General features: G+C 46.0%; 1 protein-coding gene across 2 annotated transcripts in view; it reads left to right on the forward strand.

The window, feature by feature from the left end:
- The first annotated feature begins 483 nt into the window (after positions 1–483).
- TFR2 (transferrin receptor 2) overlaps positions 484–20,771 on the forward strand; it is a 130,697-nt gene continuing 110,409 nt past the window's right edge. Inside the window, exons 1-4 of one of the 2 annotated variants that reach the window (XM_063950434.1) lie at positions 484–522; positions 13,474–13,514; positions 18,478–18,652; positions 19,891–20,077. In XM_063950434.1, the coding sequence (XP_063806504.1) occupies positions 13,482–13,514; positions 18,478–18,652; positions 19,891–20,077 (395 nt within the window). In that variant the 5' untranslated portion in view covers positions 484–522; positions 13,474–13,481. Of the gene's footprint in view, positions 523–13,473; positions 13,515–16,364; positions 16,473–18,477; positions 18,653–19,890; positions 20,078–20,771 lie in introns of those variants that run through there. The other variant, XM_063950433.1, reaches the window with a different exon arrangement.

Below are 20,771 nucleotides of genomic sequence, written 5' to 3' on the forward strand. Positions count from 1 at the left end.
GTGATAAATTGCATTTACCAACCAATCAGCTCCTAACTGCCATGTCACAGGCTGTGTTTGAAAAATGACAGGAGCTGATTGGTTGGTACTTTATCACCATGCAATTTATCACTCTCCAAAGCTTGATAAATCTGGGCCGCTGTACGCACATAATCGGGACACCTGCGCGGTGCCGCTCAGATGCCGGTGCAGGCAAATGCCATTGCTCCATGGCCTCCGACGCAAAATCAGGCCTATAGGATACTCTCGAGCCTACCGTACATAACGGAAAGGACGCTGGGATTGCCGCGGTAGGACCATGCTGGGATTGTGTGATTGCTAATTACACAATGGTCCAGTGTCAGTGTGGTTACTCATCGTCGCAGGAGACAGGCCCCACATGGCGCCGGCCTATCAGGGGTGGGCGCGGCAGACAGGCGGCTGTCTGTGTTTGCACAGCACACTGAGCTGCGGGAGCCTGAACTTTGCTTTATTTCCACATTTTGCTTTTTCTTTGCAAATGCTGAGGACGGAGCTGCTGAGGTGAGTTATACCTGCGTGTAGGTGACATGTCTGTAGCCGTGAGAGGAGGGCTGTACATACATATGTGTGTGTGTGCGTCTGTACATTGCGGGACCACATAGTGGAGCATCAGCCCACGTGACAAGGATGTCCTCATACTTGTTTATTGTGATTTTGGGCCTAATTCAGAGTGGTACACTATGCAGCAGTTTTCACGGTGGAGTGATTATCGGCAGGCTGTGACGATTCACCGAGGGTCTTTCTCCCCCCAAAATGTGCATCTTATTCGCATAAATATAATAACTGGGAGCGACAAGACGACGCTGCTGGCTCACACTGATCGGTGTGATGTGCAGCATCTGTACATCTGTCTGTGTTTGACGTTCTTCTTCCGATGCAGCAGCCACGACTTTCTCTCACGCCAAGTTCCATTGCGTTTCACCTGCGGCATTGTACGTATCTTATTCCAGTTCCTGGGGGTTACCTGCGCAGCCCAGCGTCTCTAGTGCACTGCGAGCGGCTTATTGCGGCCTCAGTGATGCAACTGAGACACTATATTTATGGCGTCTCAGTCTCGCTGAGCGGAAACCAGTGTGAGGACACATTTGTAGCATAGTATTACTGCCATTCATACTGGTTGTAATGGTTTATAGTCACCAACTCTTCACCACTGATTTTGTGATATAATAACGGTGATTTTGTGGAGAAGAGATAATTGTGACATAACCAATGCTGCGGGGTGGGGGGGGGGGGGGGGGAGACAGGCTGTAGACTACGCAGAAAAATAGTTTCTGTGCAATAAAGTTTTCAAATATACTTCCTGGTACAGAAACCAGCGTTCGGGATGCTAGCAGTCACATGACCGACCGCGGTACCCCTAAAGTGGGAATCCCAACACCCAAATCCCCCGGCCCCGGGGGATGTAAGCTATGACTACCCCGCCCCTCCTGCACGCACACACTGTCTTACCCTAACCACCATCCCCCCCGGACCCTAACCCCCAACCTGATGCCTTCAGGATGTCGGCTGTCAGTGTTCCGGGTCTCCTGAGGGTGTTGGGGTTCTGACGTTGGTCACATGACCACTAGGATGCCAAACGCATCCCAAACAAACACAGTTTCATGGCACCAAGTTGTTTTGCCAAACGCACACTTTGTGGCACAGAATCACCGCAAGAAAAGTCTGTTCTGTGACAGCTACCACTTCAGAGTGTGAGGACGTTGGCCTCTATGTACCATGGCAATTATGGAGCAAAGAGCTAGGCAGTCACACCTTTTGGGAAAGGTGAAATAAAACCCTGGTGATCCCTCTGGAATGGACCTGAACTTCTTCTAGATCTCTGGACTGAATCTGGTCTCCCTCTCTGCATCTCTGGACTGGACCTGGTCTCCTTCTGGATCTCTGAACTTGACCTGGACTCCCTCTGGTTCTCTGGACTGGTCCTGGACTCCTTCTGAACTGAATCTGGTCTCCCTTTGGATCTCTGGACTGGATCAGGACTCCCTCTGGTTCTCTGGACTGGACCTGGTCACCTTCTGGATAACTGGACTGGACCTGGACTCCTTTTGGATCTCTGGACTGGATTAGGACTCCCTCTGTTCTGTGGACTGGACCTGGTCTCCTTCTGGATCTCTGAACTTGACCTGGACTCCCTCTGGTTCTCTAGACTGGTCCTGGACTCCTTCTGCATCTCTGGACTGGATCAGGACTCCCTCTGGATCTCTGGGCTGGACCTGGTCACCTTCTGGATAACTGGACTGGACCCTGAACTGAATCTGGACTCCCTTTGGATCTCTGGACTGGATCAGGACTCCCTCTGGTTCTCTGGACTGGACCTGGTCTCCCTCTGGATCTCTGGACATGACCTGGACTTGGTTGGAACTTCTAGCAACTTGTACTGGACCCCTGACAGTTTGCTATGGTAATCCTGCTTCCTCTATGGGAGCCCTGCAGCTCTCCCTGTTGGATTTGCAGCTCTCTCTGTCAGGCATGCAGCTTTCTCTGTAAGACTGGCAGCTCTCACTTTCCTGGCGACACTTCCCCATGTCTCACAGTGATTTCCCCCCTCTCCAGCTCGGCTCCTCTCCTTCCATCTGCTGGGCGGCTTGGTGAAGCAACAGTCCCAGCAATGCCCACCATTACCTTTTTATCTAGTCACACTCTTTGTCTTCTCCTCCATCCTTGCTCTACATTTGGGAACCTCTGACCTCAATTATTCCTCTATCTGAGCATTCTGGGAAGTGTATTCTCCAGCACCTGAAGCAGCACTGGACGGCCAGTGGTTCATTCCCCCCCGTGATGGAACTCCTCAGACATGGCCAGTTGGCCACCCTCTACAGCAGTGCCATAACTAGGGGCGTGTGAGCAGTGCCGCAACCCAGGGCACAAGGCCGAGAGGCAGCACCTGTATTTGGCTTGCAGGCTACCAAATTCACTAATCTCACCACTTTCTGAAAAAATAAATAAGTAAGGGGAAATTATATTGAGGGGGGAACCCAGTCACCCGGCTGAATATGTGCGGCAGCCGCTGCGCGTTACGGCAGAGGGCATCTCGCTCAAAAATGTTCACTTCCCCAATAGAGTTGCGAGCACTTTTGTGCGAATCGGCCAGGGGGAAGGGTGCGAGAAGGACTGCCATTGCCGGTGTTTAAATACTGCAGCAACGGCAATTAGCACCATTTACCCCTTTAATGTACACAGTTGAGGAAGGTACAGTAGGTGAATATAAGTCAGGGATTTAGGTTGTGGCTTATCCATTACAGACATATGGCATGGTGCAGTACACAACTTCTGACTGATTTTCATTTCACATCCCTCTACCATGTAAGAAAATATTATTAGGGGGTTTGAGTGTCTGCTGAGCCCCCCGGCTCCTTGTCCGCGCAGATTATAACTTCTGGGGCAGTAACGCGGTGAGATTGTAAGTACCATGAACCAATATAAAGGTGAGGAGTTCCTGTATTACATCTAGGAGTGAATGATTATACGGCGTGGGGTTATTATCACATGACATTAGTTGTACGTACAGGACATCTACACATAACACGCCTAGTAAACGCCTAATCTATATCAGACACACGGTGATGATACAACGGCCGGTCACACCCTCCTCGCCAGCCACATCCATCCATTACAGTACGAGAAGCTAACATTGTCTCCGCTCAATTAGCGAGGGGCCTATAATACCAAGCCTTGGAGAGAGATAAAGTGCCAGCCAATCAGCTCCAGACTGTCACATCACAGGCTGTGTTTGAAAAATGACAGTTAGGAGCTGATAGGCTGGTACTTTAGCTCTCTCTCCACTTTATCTCTTTCCAAGTCTTAGGGGTACATTTACTAAGCAGTGATAAGAGAGGAGAAGTGAGCCAGTGGAGAAATTTCCCCATCAACCAATCAGCAGCTCTGTATCATTTTATAGTATGCAAATTATAGATGTTACTTCAGTGCTGATTGGTTGCCATGGGCAACTTCTCCACTGGCTCACTTCTCCGCTCTTATCACTGGTTAGTAAATGTCCCCCTTAGTACATAGACCCCTGATGAGCTCTTTATTCCATATGTCACACTCTATGCACAGTCACACCTGAGTTCTTGGTACATAGTACAGGCGCTGCCACAGGGCGACGTGATGCCGGCACTGCGGCTCTGGAGGGACAGCCACCCAGTACAAGCAGAGGAGGCAGGACCCTTGGGTGGATGGAGCCGGGTGTCATGTCTGGGCCGCAGCTCACAGCACAGGAGTCTCCGGTGGTTCTGGAGGGCCAGACCACTGTCTTGCTGCCAGGGTAGGCATGCACAGGAGCTGGACGTGGGCGCTCCAGGCCTGGCACATTTGCCCAAACAGATGTAAGCAAGGGAAGGAGTTTGTGTCGGCATTTGCAGAAACTTGCAGACGGACGCTGGCTTTGCGTGCACCTCACAATAAAGCCCATGACGTGGCTGGATGTGTGGCTGTGGTCAGCGATGGTACTGAGGAAGGGATGGGCCCATTGCTGGAGCCAGCAGGCCCGGCTCAGACGTGTGCAGGGATTGGCTGCCAGGCACTGGCCCATGAACAACCTAGAGATGCACCCGCATAAACCAGCCAGCCAGTGGAGGAGTTACCCGTGGCAACCAAACAGCTTTAATGTAACATTCATCAAGTGCAGTCTGTAAAATGATACGTAGCAGCTGACTGGTTGCCATGGGCAACTTCTCCACTGGCTCTCTTCTCCACTCTTTTCACTGCTTCATGAATAGACCTGTAAGATGTGGCATGTACAGTGTATGTGTAACTCCGTTATCATTGTGAACCAACAATACTAGGAAAGCTCAGCCATGTTTTCCCTCAGAAGTAATAATGGTGGTGCTCCTTGATTACACTGACATGTTATATAGCAACAGGCGTTCATGTGTGTGTGTGACCGGCAGTGCCCGGTCCCGTCACACGGAGCGCCCGCCACGCTGCTCCTGTATCACACATCTGCACTGACAGATAAGGCCCCGCACCTCACTGCTTCCAGGAAATCTGTGGTCAGCGCAGAACCTCCCGGTACACACAGAGGGAGGGGGGGATTCATCCATTTATTCCCCCACACTGCGAGTGCTGAGCTGCCAGATTCCCCGTCCCTGTATAACATGTACTGTATATAACTCTATTACTGTATAACAGCAACCCAGTAACCAGTCACACCAGTATCCCTGTATAATAGTGGCCAGTCACACCAGTATCCCTGTATAATAGAGACCAAACACACCAATATCCCTGTATAATAGTGACCGGTCACACCAGTATCCCTGTATAATAGTGACCAGTCACACCAGTATCCCTGTATAATAGTGACCAGTCACACCAGTATCCCTGTATAATAGTGACCAGTCACACCAGTATCCCCGTATAACAGTGACCAGTCACACCAGTATCACTGTACCGTAATGATCAATTACACCAGTATCCCTGTATAATAGTGACCAGTCACACCAGTATCTCTGTATAATAGTGACCAGTTACACCAGTATCCCTGTATAACAGTGACCAGTCACACCAATATCCCTGTATAATAGTGACCAGTCACACCAGTATCCTTGTATAGTAGTGACCAGTCACACCAGTATCACTGTACCGTAATGACCAATTACACCAGTATCCCTGTATAATAGTGGCCAGTCACACCAGTATCCCTGTATAATAGTGACCAGTCACACCAGTATCCCTGTATAATAGTGGCCAGTCACACCAGTATCCCTGTATAATAGTGGCCAGTTACACCAGTATCCCTGTATAATAGTGACCAGTCACACCAGTATCCCTGTATATTAGTGACCAGTCACACCAGTATCCCTGTATAATAGTGACCAGTCACACCAGTATCCCCGTATAATAGTGACCAGTCACTCCAGTATCACTGTACAGTAACAACAATTACACCAGTATCCCTGTATAACAGTGACTAGTCACACCAGTAACCCTGTATAATAGGGACCAGTCACACCAGTAACCCTGTATAATAGTGACCAGTCACACCAGCATCCCTGTATAATAGTGACCAGTCACACCAGTATCCCTGTATAATAGTGATCAGTCACACCAGTATCCCTGTATAATAGTGACCAGTCACACCAGTATCCCTGTATAATAGTGACCAGTCACACCAGTATCCCTGTATAATAGTGACCAGTCACACCAGTATCCCTGTATATTAGTGACCAGTCACACCAGTATCCCTGTATAATAGTGACCAGTCACACCAGTATCCCTGTATAATAGTGACCAGTCACACCAGTATCCCTGTATAATAGTGACCAGTCACACCAGTATCCCTGTATAATAGTGACCAGTTACACCAGTACCACTGTATAACAGTGACACCAGTATCCCTGTATAACAGTATACTAGTCACACCAGTATCCCTGTATAATAGTGACCATTTACACCGGTATCCCTGTATAATAGTGACCATTTACACCAGCACCACTGTATAATAGTGACCAGTCACACTAGCACCACTGTATAATAGTGACCAGTCACACCAGTATCCCTGTATAAAAGTAGTCAGTCACACCAGTATCCCTGTATAATAGTGACCAGTTACACCAGTATCCCTGTATAATAGTGACCAGTCACACCAGTATCACTGTACAGTAATGATCAATTACACCAGTAATGACCAATTACACCAGTATCTCTGTACCAATTACACCAGTATCCCTGTACAGTAATGACCAATTACACCAATATCCCTGTATAATAGTGACCAGTCACACCAGTATCCCTGTATAATAGTGACCAGTCACACCAGTATCCCTGTATAATAGTGGCCAGTCACACCAGTATCCCTGTATAATAGTGACCAGTCACACCAGTATCCCTGTATAATAGTGACCAATCACACCAGTATCCCTGTATAATAGTGACCAATTACACTAGTATCCCTGTATAATAGTGACCAGTCACACCAGTATCCCTGTATAATAGTGACCAGTTACACCAGTATGCCTGTATAACAGTGACCAGTCACACCAATATCCCTGTATAATAGTGACCAGTCACACCGGTATCCTTGTATAGTAGTGACCAGTCACACCAGTATCACTGTACCGTAATGACCAATTACACCAGTATCCCTGTATAATAGTGGCCAGTCACACCAGTATCCCTGTATAATAGTGACCAGTCACACCAGTATCCCCGTATAATAGTGACCAGTCACTCCAGTATCACTGTACAGTAATGACCAATTACACCAGTATCCCTGTACAGTAACGACCAATTACACCAATATCCCTGTATAACAGTGACCAGTCACACCAGTATCCCTGTATATTAGTGACCAGTCACACCAGTATCCCTGTATAATAGTGACCAGTCACACCAGTATCCCTGTATAATAGTGACCAGTCACACCAGTATCCCTGTATAATAGTGACCAGTCACACCAGTATCCCTGTATAATAGTGACCAGTTACACCAGTACCACTGTATAACAGTGACTAGTCACACCAGTATCCCTGTATAATAGTGATCATTTACACCAGTATCCCTGTATAATAGTGACCATTTACACCAGCACCACTGTATAATAGTGACCAGTCACACTAGCACCACTGTATAATAGTGACCAGACACACCAGTATCCCTGTATAATAGTGGCCAGTCACACCAGTATCCCTGTATAATAGTGACCAGTTACACCAGTATCCCTGTATAATAGTGATCAGTCACACCAGTATCCCCGTATAATAGTGACCAGTCACACCAGTATTCCTGTATAATAGTGACCAGTCACACCAGTATCCCTGTATAATAGTGGCCAGTCACACCAGTAACCCTGTATAATAGTGACCAGTCACACCAGTATCCCTGTATAATAGTAGCCAGTCACACCAGTAACCCTGTATAACAGTGACTAGTCACACCAGTATCCCTGTATAATAGTGGCCAGTCACACCAGTATCCCTGTATAATAGTGACCAGTCACACCAGTATCCCTGTATAATAGTAGCCAGTCACACCAGTAACCCTGTATAACAGTGACTAGTCAAACCAGTATCCCTGTATAATAGTGGCCAGTCACACCAGTATCCCTGTATAATAGTGACCAGTCACACCAGTATCCCTATATAATAGTGGCCAGTCACACCAGTATCCCTGTATAATAGTGACCAGTCACACCAGTATCCCTGTATAATAGTAGCCAGTCACACCAGTATCCCTGTATAATAGTGACCAGTTACACCAGTATCCCTGTATAATAGTGACCAGTCACACCAGTATCCCTGTATAATAGTGACAAGTCACACCAGTATCCCTGTATAATAGTGACCAGTCACAGCAGTATCCCTGTATAATAGTGACCAGTCACACCAGTAACCCTGTATAACAGTGACTAGTCACACCAGTATCCCTGTATAATAGTGGCCAGTCACACCAGTATCCCTGTATAATAGTGACCAGTCACACCAGTATCCCTATATAATAGTGGCCAGTCACACCAGTATCCCTGTATAATAGTGACCAGTCACACCAGTATCCCTGTATAATAGTAGCCAGTCACACCAGTATCCCTGTATAATAGTGACCAGTTACACCAGTATCCCTGTATAATAGTGACCAGTCACACCAGTATCACTGTACAGTAATGACCAATTACACCAGTATCCCTGTACAGTAATGACCAATTACACTAATATCCCTGTTTAACAGTGACCAGTCACACCAGTATCACTGTACAGTAATGACCAATTACACCAGTATCCCTGTATAATAGGGACCAGTCACACCAGTAACCCTGTATAATAGTGACCAGTCACACCAGTATCCCTGTATAATAGTAGCCAGTCACACCAGTATCACTGTACAGTAATGACCAATTACACCAATATCCCTGTATAATAGTGACCAGTCACACCAGTATCACTGTATAACAGTGACCAGTCACACCAGTATCACTGTACAGTAATGACCAATTACACCAGTATCCCTGTATAATAGGGACCAGTCACACCAGTAACCCTGTATAATAGTGACCAGTCACACCAGTATCCCTGTATAACAGTGACCAGTCACACCAGTTTCCCTGTATAATAGTGACCAGTCACACCAGTAACCCTGTATAATAGTGACCAGTCACACCAGTATCCCTGTATAATAGTAGCCAGTCACACCAGTAACCCTGTATAATAGGGACCAGTCACACCAGTAACCCTGTATAATAGTGACCAGTCACACCAGTATCCCTGTATAATAGTGACCAGTCACACCAGTATCCCTGTATAATAGTGACCAGTCACACCAGTAACCCTGTATAATAGTGACCAGTCACACCAGTATCCCTGTATAATAGTGACCAGTCACACCAGTAACCCTGTATAATAGTGACCAGTCACACCAGTAACCCTGTATAATAGTAGCCAGTCACACCAGTAACCTTGTATAATAGTAGCCAGTCACACCAGTAACCCTGTATAATAGTAGCCAGTCACACCAGTAACCCTGTATAATAGTGACCAGTCACACCAGTATCCCTGTATAATAGTGACCAGTCACACCAGTAACCCTGTATAATAGTAGCCAGTCACACCAGTAACCTTGTATAATAGTAGCCAGTCACACCAGTAACCCTGTATAATAGTAGCCAGTCACACCAGTAACCCTGTATAATAGTGACCAGTCACACCAGTAACCCTGTATAATAGCAGAGCCGGCCCTAACCAATATGATGCCCTAGGCAAGATTTTGGCTGGTGCCCCCTAGCACCACCGCTGGTTCCGCCTCAGACCTTGCACCTCTTTCCCAGCACCATCACACCTCACCTATAGCAGTCCTTAGTTTGGTGTTTGTACCCCTATATTTTAAATAGGAACAGTTTGCACATTTGGCGCACAACCCAAAGAGGGGTGTGTTTTTGCCAGCAAGGGGCATGGTCACACAACAGTAACCCCAATTCCAATTACACCACACAGTACTGCAACTTCATTCACATTTGATCATGCGATAGTGTTCATAATTCATATTACATCCCACAGTAGTATCACTTTACCTTATAAACGTTACTACTCACAGTAGAGCTCCTTATTCACATTACATCACACTGAATTGCTCCTTATTCACATTACACCACACCTTATTGCTCTTTATTCACATTAGACGACACAGTAGTGCCCTTTCTATACGTAATGCCACATAGTAGAGCACCTTATACACATAATGCCACATATTAGTAATGCATTTATACACATAATTTCACACAGTAATGCCCCTTACACATATGAGACACATTATTAATGTCCTTATAAACATAATACGTCTTACACATTATGACAGCCTTTATTAATGCCGTTTTACACATAATGTCCCTTACACATAAGCCGCACATTAATAATGCCCTTATACACATAATGACACACATAGTGCCCCCTACACATTTGCTGCACATTATTAGTGCCCCTATACACATAATGACACACATACAGTAGTACCCTGTTACACATATGCTGCACATTATTAATGCCCTTATACACATAATGACACACATAGTGCCCCTTACACATATGTTGCACATTATTAATGCATTTTTTACATGACACACATAATGCTCCTTACACATATTCTGAACACTACTGCACAACCAACCCACTCACATGCACACAGCACTCACACTGCCACTAACACTGTGACCTCTGCCTCTGCTTGGATACAGATGTGTCCTCATAAATCTTGCCTCAATGCTAACGTCGGGCACCTTTTTTAAAGAAAATGCATCTTATTTGCATTGCTATGTAGCTAGGATGCACAAGCAGCTTCTGCTGATTAAAATGATATGCAGCATGTCTATATACTGTGTGAGACTGTGGCTGTATCTGCATATGACATGCCACACACAGAATATAGGCATGCTGCATATCATTTTAATCAGCAGAAGCTGCCGATGTCCCTAGGGATATCAAATGCCCTAGGCAATTGCCTAGTTTGCCTATGCCTATGGCCGGCTCTGTATAATAGTGACCAGTCACACCAGTATCCCTGTATAATAGTGGCCAGTCACACCAGTATCCCTGTATAATAGTGACCAGTCACACCAGTATACCTGTATAATAGTAGCCAGTCACACCAGTATCCCTGTATAATAGTGACCAGTTACACCAGTATCCCTGTATAATAGTGACCAGTCACACCAATATCCCTGTATAATAGTGACCAGTCACACCAGTATCACTGTACAGTAATGACCAATTACACCAATATCCCTGTATAATAGTGACCAGTCACACCAGTATCACTGTACAGTAATGACCAATTACACCAGTATCCCTGTATAATAGGGACCAGTCACACCAGTAACCCTGTATAATAGTGACCAGTCACACCAGTATCCCTGTATAATAGTAGCCAGTCACACCAGTATCACTGTACAGTAATGACCAATTACACCAATATCCCTGTATAATAGTGACCAGTCACACCAGTATCACTGTATAACAGTGACCAGTCACACCAGTATCACTGTACAGTAATGACCAATTACACCAGTATCCCTGTATAATAGGGACCAGTCACACCAGTAACCCTGTATAATAGTGACCAGTCACACCAGTATCCCTGTATAACAGTGACCAGTCACACCAGTATCCCTGTATAATAGTGACCAGTCACACCAGTAACCCTGTATAATAGTGACCAGTCACACCAGTATCCCTGTATAATAGTAGCCAGTCACACCAGTAACCCTGTATAATAGTGACCAGTCACACCAGTAACCCTGTATAATAGTGACCAGTCACACCAGTATCCCTGTATAATAGTGACCAGTCACACCAGTATCCCTGTATAATAGTGACCAGTCACACCAGTAACCCTGTATAATAGTGACCAGTCACACCAGTATCCCTGTATAATAGTGACCAGTCACACCAGTAACCCTGTATAATAGTGACCAGTCACACCAGTATCCCTGTATAATAGTGACCAGTCACACCAGTATCCCTGTATAATAGTAGCCAGTCACACCAGTAACCTTGTATAATAGTAGCCAGTCACACCAGTAACCCTGTATAATAGTAGCCAGTCACACCAGTAACCTTGTATAATAGTGACCAGTCACACCAGTAACCCTGTATAATAGTGACCAGTCACACCAGTAACCCTGTATAATAGCAGAGCCGGCCCTAACCAATATGATGCCCTAGGCAAGATTTTGGCTGGTGCCCCCTAGCACCACCGCTGGTTCCGCCTCTGACCTTGCACCTCTTTCCCAGCACCATCACCCCTCACCCATAGCAGTCCTTATTTTGGTGTTTGTACCCCCTATATTTTAAATAGGAACAGTTTGCACATTTGGCGCACAACCCAAAGAGGGGTGTGTTTTTGCCAGCAAGGGGCATGGTCACACAATAGTAACCCCAATTCCAATTACACCACACAGTACTGCAACTTCATTCACATTTGATCATGCGATAGTGTTCATAATTCATATTACATCCCACAGTAGTATCACTTTACCTTATAAACGTTACTATTCACAGTAGAGCTCCTCATTCACATTACATCTCACTGAATTGCTCCTTATTCACATTACACCACCCCCTATTGCTCTTTATTCACATTAGACGACACAGTAGTGCCCTTTCTATACGTAATGCCACATAGTAGAGCACCTTATACACATAATGCCACACATTAGTAATGCATTTATACACATAATTTCACACAGTAATGCCCCTTACACATATGAGACACATTATTAATGTCCTTATAAACATAATGCACCTTACACATTATGACAACCTTTATTAATGCCGTTTTACACATAATGTCCCTTACACATAAACCGCACATTATTAATGCCCTTATACACATAATGACACACATAATGCTCCTTACACATATTCTGAACACTACTGCACAACCAACCCACTCACATGCACACAGCACTCACACTGCCACTAACACTGTGACCTCTGCCTCTGCTTGGATACAGATGTGTCCTCATAAATCTTGCCTCAATGCTAACGTCGGGCACCTTTTTTTAATGAAAATGCATCTTATTTGCATTGCTATGTGGCTAGGATGCACAAGCAGCTTCTGCTGATTAAAATGATATTCAGCATGCCTATATACTGTGTGAGACTGTGGCTGTATCTGCATATGACATGCCACACACAGAATATAGGCATGCTGCATATCATTTTAATCAGCAGAAGCTGCTGATGTCCCTAGGGATATCAAATGCCCTAGGCAATTGCCTAGTTTACCTATGCCTATGGCCGGCTCTGTATAATAGTGACCAGTCACACCAGTAACCCTGTATAATAGTGACCAGTCACACCAGTAAGACACTGTATAATATAGCAGTAATATATAGTATACACTGTATTCCACATATATAACAGATAATGTTTCCATGACATGGGCCAGCCCTACATGTAGAGTACGTGGTTTGGGCGTGTGCTATGTATGTAACACAGATATCTGACGTCTCGCCCTCACTGTTTGCAGGTCAGGAGATGGAGGCAGTCAGGCAGCTCTTCCAGGCAGCGGTGAGTACTATCTGTCACTCCTCTTACACCATCTCTGCACTTTAGGGGAGGTGTTAACCCATAGCAACCAACCAGAGTCTAGCTATTATCTTCCTGAAGGTACTAGATAAATGATAAGTAGAATATGATCGGTTGCTATGGGCAACATCCCATCTTATGTAAAGCATATACCCCTAGTAGGACTGCAATCTGTTGCTATAAGCTGGGACTGTTGTCCAGCACTCTGTGGCTGCACCTGTGTATCTGGGAAGGGGCTGTGGAGCTGTCACGTCCTCAGGGAGGATGGGGCCACTTGTGTTCCCGCAGCCCCACGGAATGCAGCTGAATGGGGTGCCTGGAATAATGTCAGTGTGATAGAAAGAGCTGGAGTGAGAGAGTACGCTGCTGGGGTGACACCAGCGGGGATTCTTCTGGCAGGGCAGCACGCCGTTACACCCTTCAGCAGGAGCATAGATATTTATTTTTTTTGGGGTGGGAAAAATGCATTACATTTTCATTTTTGCAATATTTTTGATGTTGGCTCACCGTACATTAATTATCGCAAATCTTATCACATTTATGACCGGTAGGCACCAAAATCAGCCACCACAGAGTAGGTCCCAGATCTGGGGGCAGATGGGAGCAAAACAAAAATATATTAAAGCAGTAACTTTACACCTGCACAGACCACGCTGCAATACTCAGGGGGCAAATACGTCTATTATATCTGCATGCAGGGTAAATACTGGCTGCATCTGCGTCTATTATATCAGCGTGCAGGGTAAATACTGGCTGCATCTGCGTCTATTATATCTGCATGCAGGGTAAATGCTGACTACATCTGCGTCTATTATATCTGCATGCAGGGTAAATACTGGCTGCATCTGTGTATATTATATTTGCATGCCGGGTAAATACTGGCTGCATCTGCATCTATTATATCAGCGTGCAGGGTAAATACTGGCTGCATCTGCGTCTATTATATCTGCATGCAGGGTAAATACTGACTAAATCTGCGTCTATTATATCTGCATGCAGGGTAAATACTGGCTGCATCCGCGTCTATTATATCTGCATGCAGGGTAAATACTGGCTGCATCTGCGTCTTTTATATCTGCATGCAGGGTAAATACTGACTACATCTGCGTCTATTATATCTGCATGCAGGGTAAATACTGGCTGCATCTGCGTCTATTATATCAGCGTGCAGGGTAAATACTGGCTGCATCTGTGTCTATTATATCAGCGTGCAGGGTAAATACTGACTGCATCTGCGTCTATTATATCAGCGTGCAGGGTAAATACTGGCTGCATCTGCGTCTATTATATCAGCGTGCAGGGCAGAGCCGGTCATAGGCATAGGCAAACTAGGCAATTGCCTAGGGCGTTTGATATGCCTTGGGGCATCAGCAACTTCTGCTGATTAAAATGATATGCGGCATGCCTATATTCTGTGTGTGGCATGTCATATGCAGATACAGCCACAGTCTCACACAGTATATAGACATGCCGCATATCATTTTTATAAGCAGAAGCTGCTTGTGCATCATAGCCACATAGCAATGCAAATAAGATGCATTTTCATAAAAAAAAGATGCCCTACGTTAGCATTGAGGCAAGAATTATGAGGACACATCTGTATCCAAGCAGAGGCAGAGGTCACAGTGTTAGCGGCAGTGTGAGTGCTGTGTGCATGTGAGTGGGTTGGTTGTGCAGTAGTGATCGGAATATCTGTAAGGAGCATTATGTGTGTCATGTAAAAATGCATTAATAATGTGCAACATGTGTATAGGGGCATTAATAATGTGCAGCAAATGTGTAGGGGGCACAATGTGTGTCATGTGTATAAGGGCATTAATAATGTGCGGCATATGTGTAAGGGACATTATGTGTAAAAGGGCATTAATAAAGGTTGTCATAATGTGTAAGGCGCATTATGTTTATAAGGACATTAATAATGTGTCTCATATGTGTAAGGGGCATTACGGTGCGGAATTATGTGTATAAATGCATTATTAATGTGTGGCATTATGTGTATAAGGTGCTCTACTATGTGGCATTACGTATAGAAAAAGCACTACTGTGTCGTCTAATGTGAATAAAGAGCAATAGAGTGTGATGTAATGTGAATAAGGAGCAATTCAGTTTGATGTAATGTGAATAAGGGGCTCTACTGTGAGGAGTAACGTTTATAAGGTAAAGTGATACTACTGTGGGATGTAATATGAATTATGGACACTATCGCATGATCAAATGTGAATAAAGTTGCAGTACTGTGTGGCGTAATTGGAATTGGGGTTACTATTATGTGGCCATGCCCCTTGCCAGGAAAAACACACCCCTTTTTGGGCTGTACGCCGAATGTGCGAACTGTTCCTATTTAAAATATAGGGGGTACAAACACCAAAATAAGGACTGCTATGGGTGAGGGGTGATGGTACTGGGAAAGAGGTGCAGGATCAGAGGCGGAACCAGCGGTGGTGCTAGGGGGCACCAGCCAAAATCTTGCCTAGGGCATCATATTGGTTAGGGCCGGCTCTGGTGCAGGGTAAATACTGGCTGCGTCGGCATGTAGCCCACACATGCTGGACAGCCTCATCCTTACATTGCGATTCAGAGTTCATGTATAACACAACGCACCCAACTCTAAATCTCTCTGCACATTGTGCACCGGTCCCACCTGCGGCGCCACATGGGGTTACCCAGGAGCAATGTTACTCCTGAATCAGCCCCTGAGCCCAGTCTGGTGACAGGGACGTAGAAAGGGAACAATCTTGTCTGGCAATAACAGGAAATAACAGGAAACACAAGATTAATGAGTGAGAATGAAAGTGATGTGAGCTACAGGCAGATAGGGAGAGAAGGACAAAGTGCTGGGGAAGGATCATGGAGGAGGTGGCGAAACGCGGCAGTTCCCTGGCAGAATGTAATCAGGGCGATCGGGCGCTAACATCCCCTACACCCTTGCTGTGTTCTAAGGTACTTGCCCGCGTTAAGTGAGTAGATTTGCATTGATGTATCTGATATGAGACTACAGAGGACGTCCAGCTGAAATTAGAGGAAGGACGTCTGTAGATAATATTATGTGATTTACATCATCGTTTAACATTTTGTCCATAATGTGGAATTTGTCCTTCTGTTACTGAATGAATGTCTGGGAGCGTCATTACTGTGGGGCAGAAGCCTGTGTGGGGTGAATGTTTGGGGGCAGCGGGGACTGGCGGGTGATGTGAAATGTTTCCTCAGTTCAAACAAAAAAAAATGTTTTATGTTATTGCAAAAATATTATTTGAAGATATTTGAATGCCAACTAACAATGCCAACCACCAATGTCAGCTGCCTACACCAACTACCAATGCCAACTTCCAACACCAACTACCAATGCCAATCACCAATGTCAGCTGCCTACACCAACTACCAATGTCAACTACCAATGCCAACTATCAATGCTAACCACCAATGCCAACTACCAACACCAACTTTCAAAGCCAACTACCACCAACTACCATTGCCAACTACCAAAGCCAACTTTCAACACCAACCACCAATGTCAACTGCCTACACCAACTACCAATGTCAACTACCAACATCAACTACCAATGCCAACCACCAACACCAACTACTAATGCCAACTATCAATGCTAACCACCAACGCCAACTACCAACACCAACTTTCAAAGCCAACTACCATCAACTACCAATGCCAACTACCAAAGCCAACTTCCAACACCAACCACCAATGTCAACTGCCTACACCAACTACCAATGTCAACTACCAACATCAACTACCGCTGCCAACTACCAACATCAACTACCAAAGGCAACTACCAAGGCCAACCACCAATGCCAAATACCAACAACAACTACCAATGCAAACTTCCAACTACCACTGCAAACTACCAACATCAACTACAAAAGGCAACTACCAAGGCCAACTGCCAACACCAACTACCACTGCCAACTACCAATGCCAACTGCCAACACCAACTACCACTGCCAACTACCAATGCCAACTGTCAACCCCAACTACCACTGCCAACTACCAATGCCAACTACCAACATCAACTACCAAAGGCAACTACCAAGGCCAACTACCAACACCAAGTACCAAAGCCAAATACCAACGACAACTACCAATGCAATCTGCCAACTACCCACATCAACTACAAAAAGCAACTACCAACACCAACTACCAAAGGCAACTACCGATGCCAACTACCAATGACAACTATCAACGACAACAACCAATGCCAACTTCCAACATCAACTGCCACTGCCAACTACCAATGCCAACTACCAACATCAACTACCAAAGGCAACATCCAAAGCCAACTACAAAAGCAAACTACCAACGACAACAACCAATGCCAACTTCCAACATCAACTACCACTACCAACTACCAACAACGAATTTCAGTTAATAAGAAATAATGAGAAATACAGGCAGGTACTTATCCATCATGCTATACCATCAGGGAGACGTCTGATTGGCTCCATCTTTATTCTGCAGCAGGACAACAACCCCAAACATACAGCCAATGTCATTAAGAACTATCTTCAGCATAAAGAAGAACAAGGAGTCCTGGAAGTGATGATATGACTCCCACAAAGCCCTGATCTCAACATCACCGAGTCTGCCTGGGATTACATGAAGAGACAGGAGGATCTGATCAAGCTACATTCACAGAAGATCTGTGGTTAGTTCTCCAAGATGTTTAGAACAACCTCCCTGCGAGTTCCTTCAAAAACTGTGTGCAAGTGTACCTAGAAAAATTTATTCTGTTTTGAAGGCAAAGGGTGGTCACACCAAATATTGATTGGATTTAGATTTAACTTCTGTACACTCACTTTGCATTTTGTTGATAAAAATAAACTATTGACACTTCTATGTTTGGAAGCATTCTTACTGTGCAGCATTTTTTCCTCACCTGCCTAAAACTTTTGCACAGTGCTGTATATAATGTTTGTCCCTGTTGCACTAAAGGCACCGCAGAGCACATACTCCATACACCATGGAGTGGAGGATGAGGATGAGGCAGAGCTTCATGTAGAAGATCCTCCTGATGTGGAAAAGAGGTCGAATACAATGGTATCTAAACAGTGGATTTCACCCCAGTGGCAAAAAGTCATCATTGGCGTCACTGTTGCGGCATTTGTCGGTGAGTATACATTATACCTGCTGAATATTGTGATTTATACAATTTAGGTGCGGTGCCAGGCAAGCCATTTCTCCTTGGGAACATGACCCATTCAAATAGGACAAATTACTGCAGTATCTAACCCACCTACTTGTGAGGTGAAGATTTCCACTAGCATTCATTGGTTGATTTATCCCGCTCTCCTCTCATTATTATCACTAGTATATTGGACCTGGCATTTGCTGTGCCAGAGGAGCACTGGTGAGAGGGACAGTGCAAGAGGGGAGGGTGAGGGCAGAGGGCCCTGCCCGTGAGGGCTTGCAGTTTAAAGGACTCCCATATCTATTGCCATATACTAGGGATGGGAATGATACTCCACGTTCTGATAAAAAAAAAATGATCTTCACAGTCACTATATCCCCATGAGTATAAATGCACATAGTGAAACGCGGCGCCTCTTCCACCACTGAGTATGGGCAATGCTCTGTTTATACCTCCAGCTGGGATTGCTCTGGTCAGTGGGCGGATTCGGATGCCCTGTGATAAATGCTGTTGGTTGTCTGTCACTGTCACTTATCACTGCGCTGTTTAATATCATTAATTAACCACTCACAAAGGTAAATACGTTTCCTTTCCTGCTGTAAAGTCACAGGAACCGCAAGATTCATATCAGGAGATTAGAAAGAAGGTTGCAGGCAGATATAGTTGCATTTACCATAAGCTGTATTTGCATTATTATTGTGATCTTTTATTTCTGGGCAGCACGATTGGGGTAGTGGTCAACAACTGCTGCCCCACCACGAAGGTCCTGGGTTTGATTCCCACCACTGCCCATCAGTGTGGAGTTTGTATGTTCTCCTCTGGCTTGTGTGAGTTTCCTCTGGGTGCCCCGGAAGCTGGCCACACTCCAAAACCATACCGATAGGTTTCTTGTCTCCTGGCTAAAATATATCCCTAATGTATGAGGGTGTACATGTAGTAGGGAATATAGAGTGTAAGCTCACTGGGCCAGGGACTAATGTAAATAACCATGTTCTCTGTAAGCCCACACATCTGCCCACTGTCCCCATTCTAATGGACGGTCCAACTGTCCCAACTTTCAGACCGTTTTCCCGCTGCCCAATGTCCTGCGGATCCCCGGTGCGAGCGGCTGTATTCGGGGAAGGAATAGCAGAACGCAATGGGACACGATGACACGCCCTAGTACCAAACAGTATTGCTGTGACCACATGTCACAGATTGTTTTGTTCTCCTCCCAGCATTCATCCTCGGGTACGTGACCACTCGCAGAACCTGCTCCTCGTGTGACACCAACGGCGCCAGCCCATCCTCAGGGGACGCTTCTGATCTAGAAATATTTGAGCCAATGAGTATGGACTGGTCGGAGCTGAAGGAAATATTCACCAAATATCTGAAGGACGGAGAAAGGATGGACAGCACAATCAGGTGACAGGAACCCCGCCGTAACACCCTGTTCTCTCCCCCTATGGGGTGCACAGCGACACAGACAGAAAGACGGAAGCTATGAGCCTGCCCCTCCCCCTGCAGGGTAACAGTGACGCAGACAGAAGGGAGCTACAGTATGAGCATGTCCCTCTGCAGATATGAGCTTGCCCCTCCCCCTATGGGGTGACAGTGACACCCACAGAAGGGAGCTATGAGTCTGTCCCTCCCCCTGCAGGGTGACACAGACAGATGGGAGCTATGAACCCATACCTCCCAACTGTCTCGATTTTCGTGCGACAGTCCCGTTTTTTTGGGACTGTCTCACCCGCGGGCCGCAGTGGGGAGAGGGGGGGGGGGGGGCAGTTGGGAGGCTCCTGGTGAATAGACGCTGTGCGCATGTGCAAAGCATCTATTCAGTGGAGACAGGAGGAGGGGGGCATGCCCTCTCAGTGATGAAAACCGGGGCGTGGCTCGCGATCGCAGGCCTCCTGTGATGCTATGCCCCCTTTTCCATAGGCCACACCCTCTTTTGGGCGTGCACGCGCAGATGTCCCTCCTTGCAAGGGGATAAAGTTGGGAGATATGTGAACCTGTCCTTCCCCCTGAAGGGCGACACAGACAGAAGGGAGCTATGAGCCTGCCCCTCCCCTTGCAGGGTGACACAGACAGAAGGGAGCTATGAGCCTGTCCCTCC

The sequence above is a fragment of the Pseudophryne corroboree genome (genome assembly GCF_028390025.1).
Source record: "Pseudophryne corroboree isolate aPseCor3 chromosome 6 unlocalized genomic scaffold, aPseCor3.hap2 SUPER_6_unloc_4, whole genome shotgun sequence".
NCBI classification, from domain to species: Eukaryota; Metazoa; Chordata; class Amphibia; order Anura; family Myobatrachidae; genus Pseudophryne; species Pseudophryne corroboree.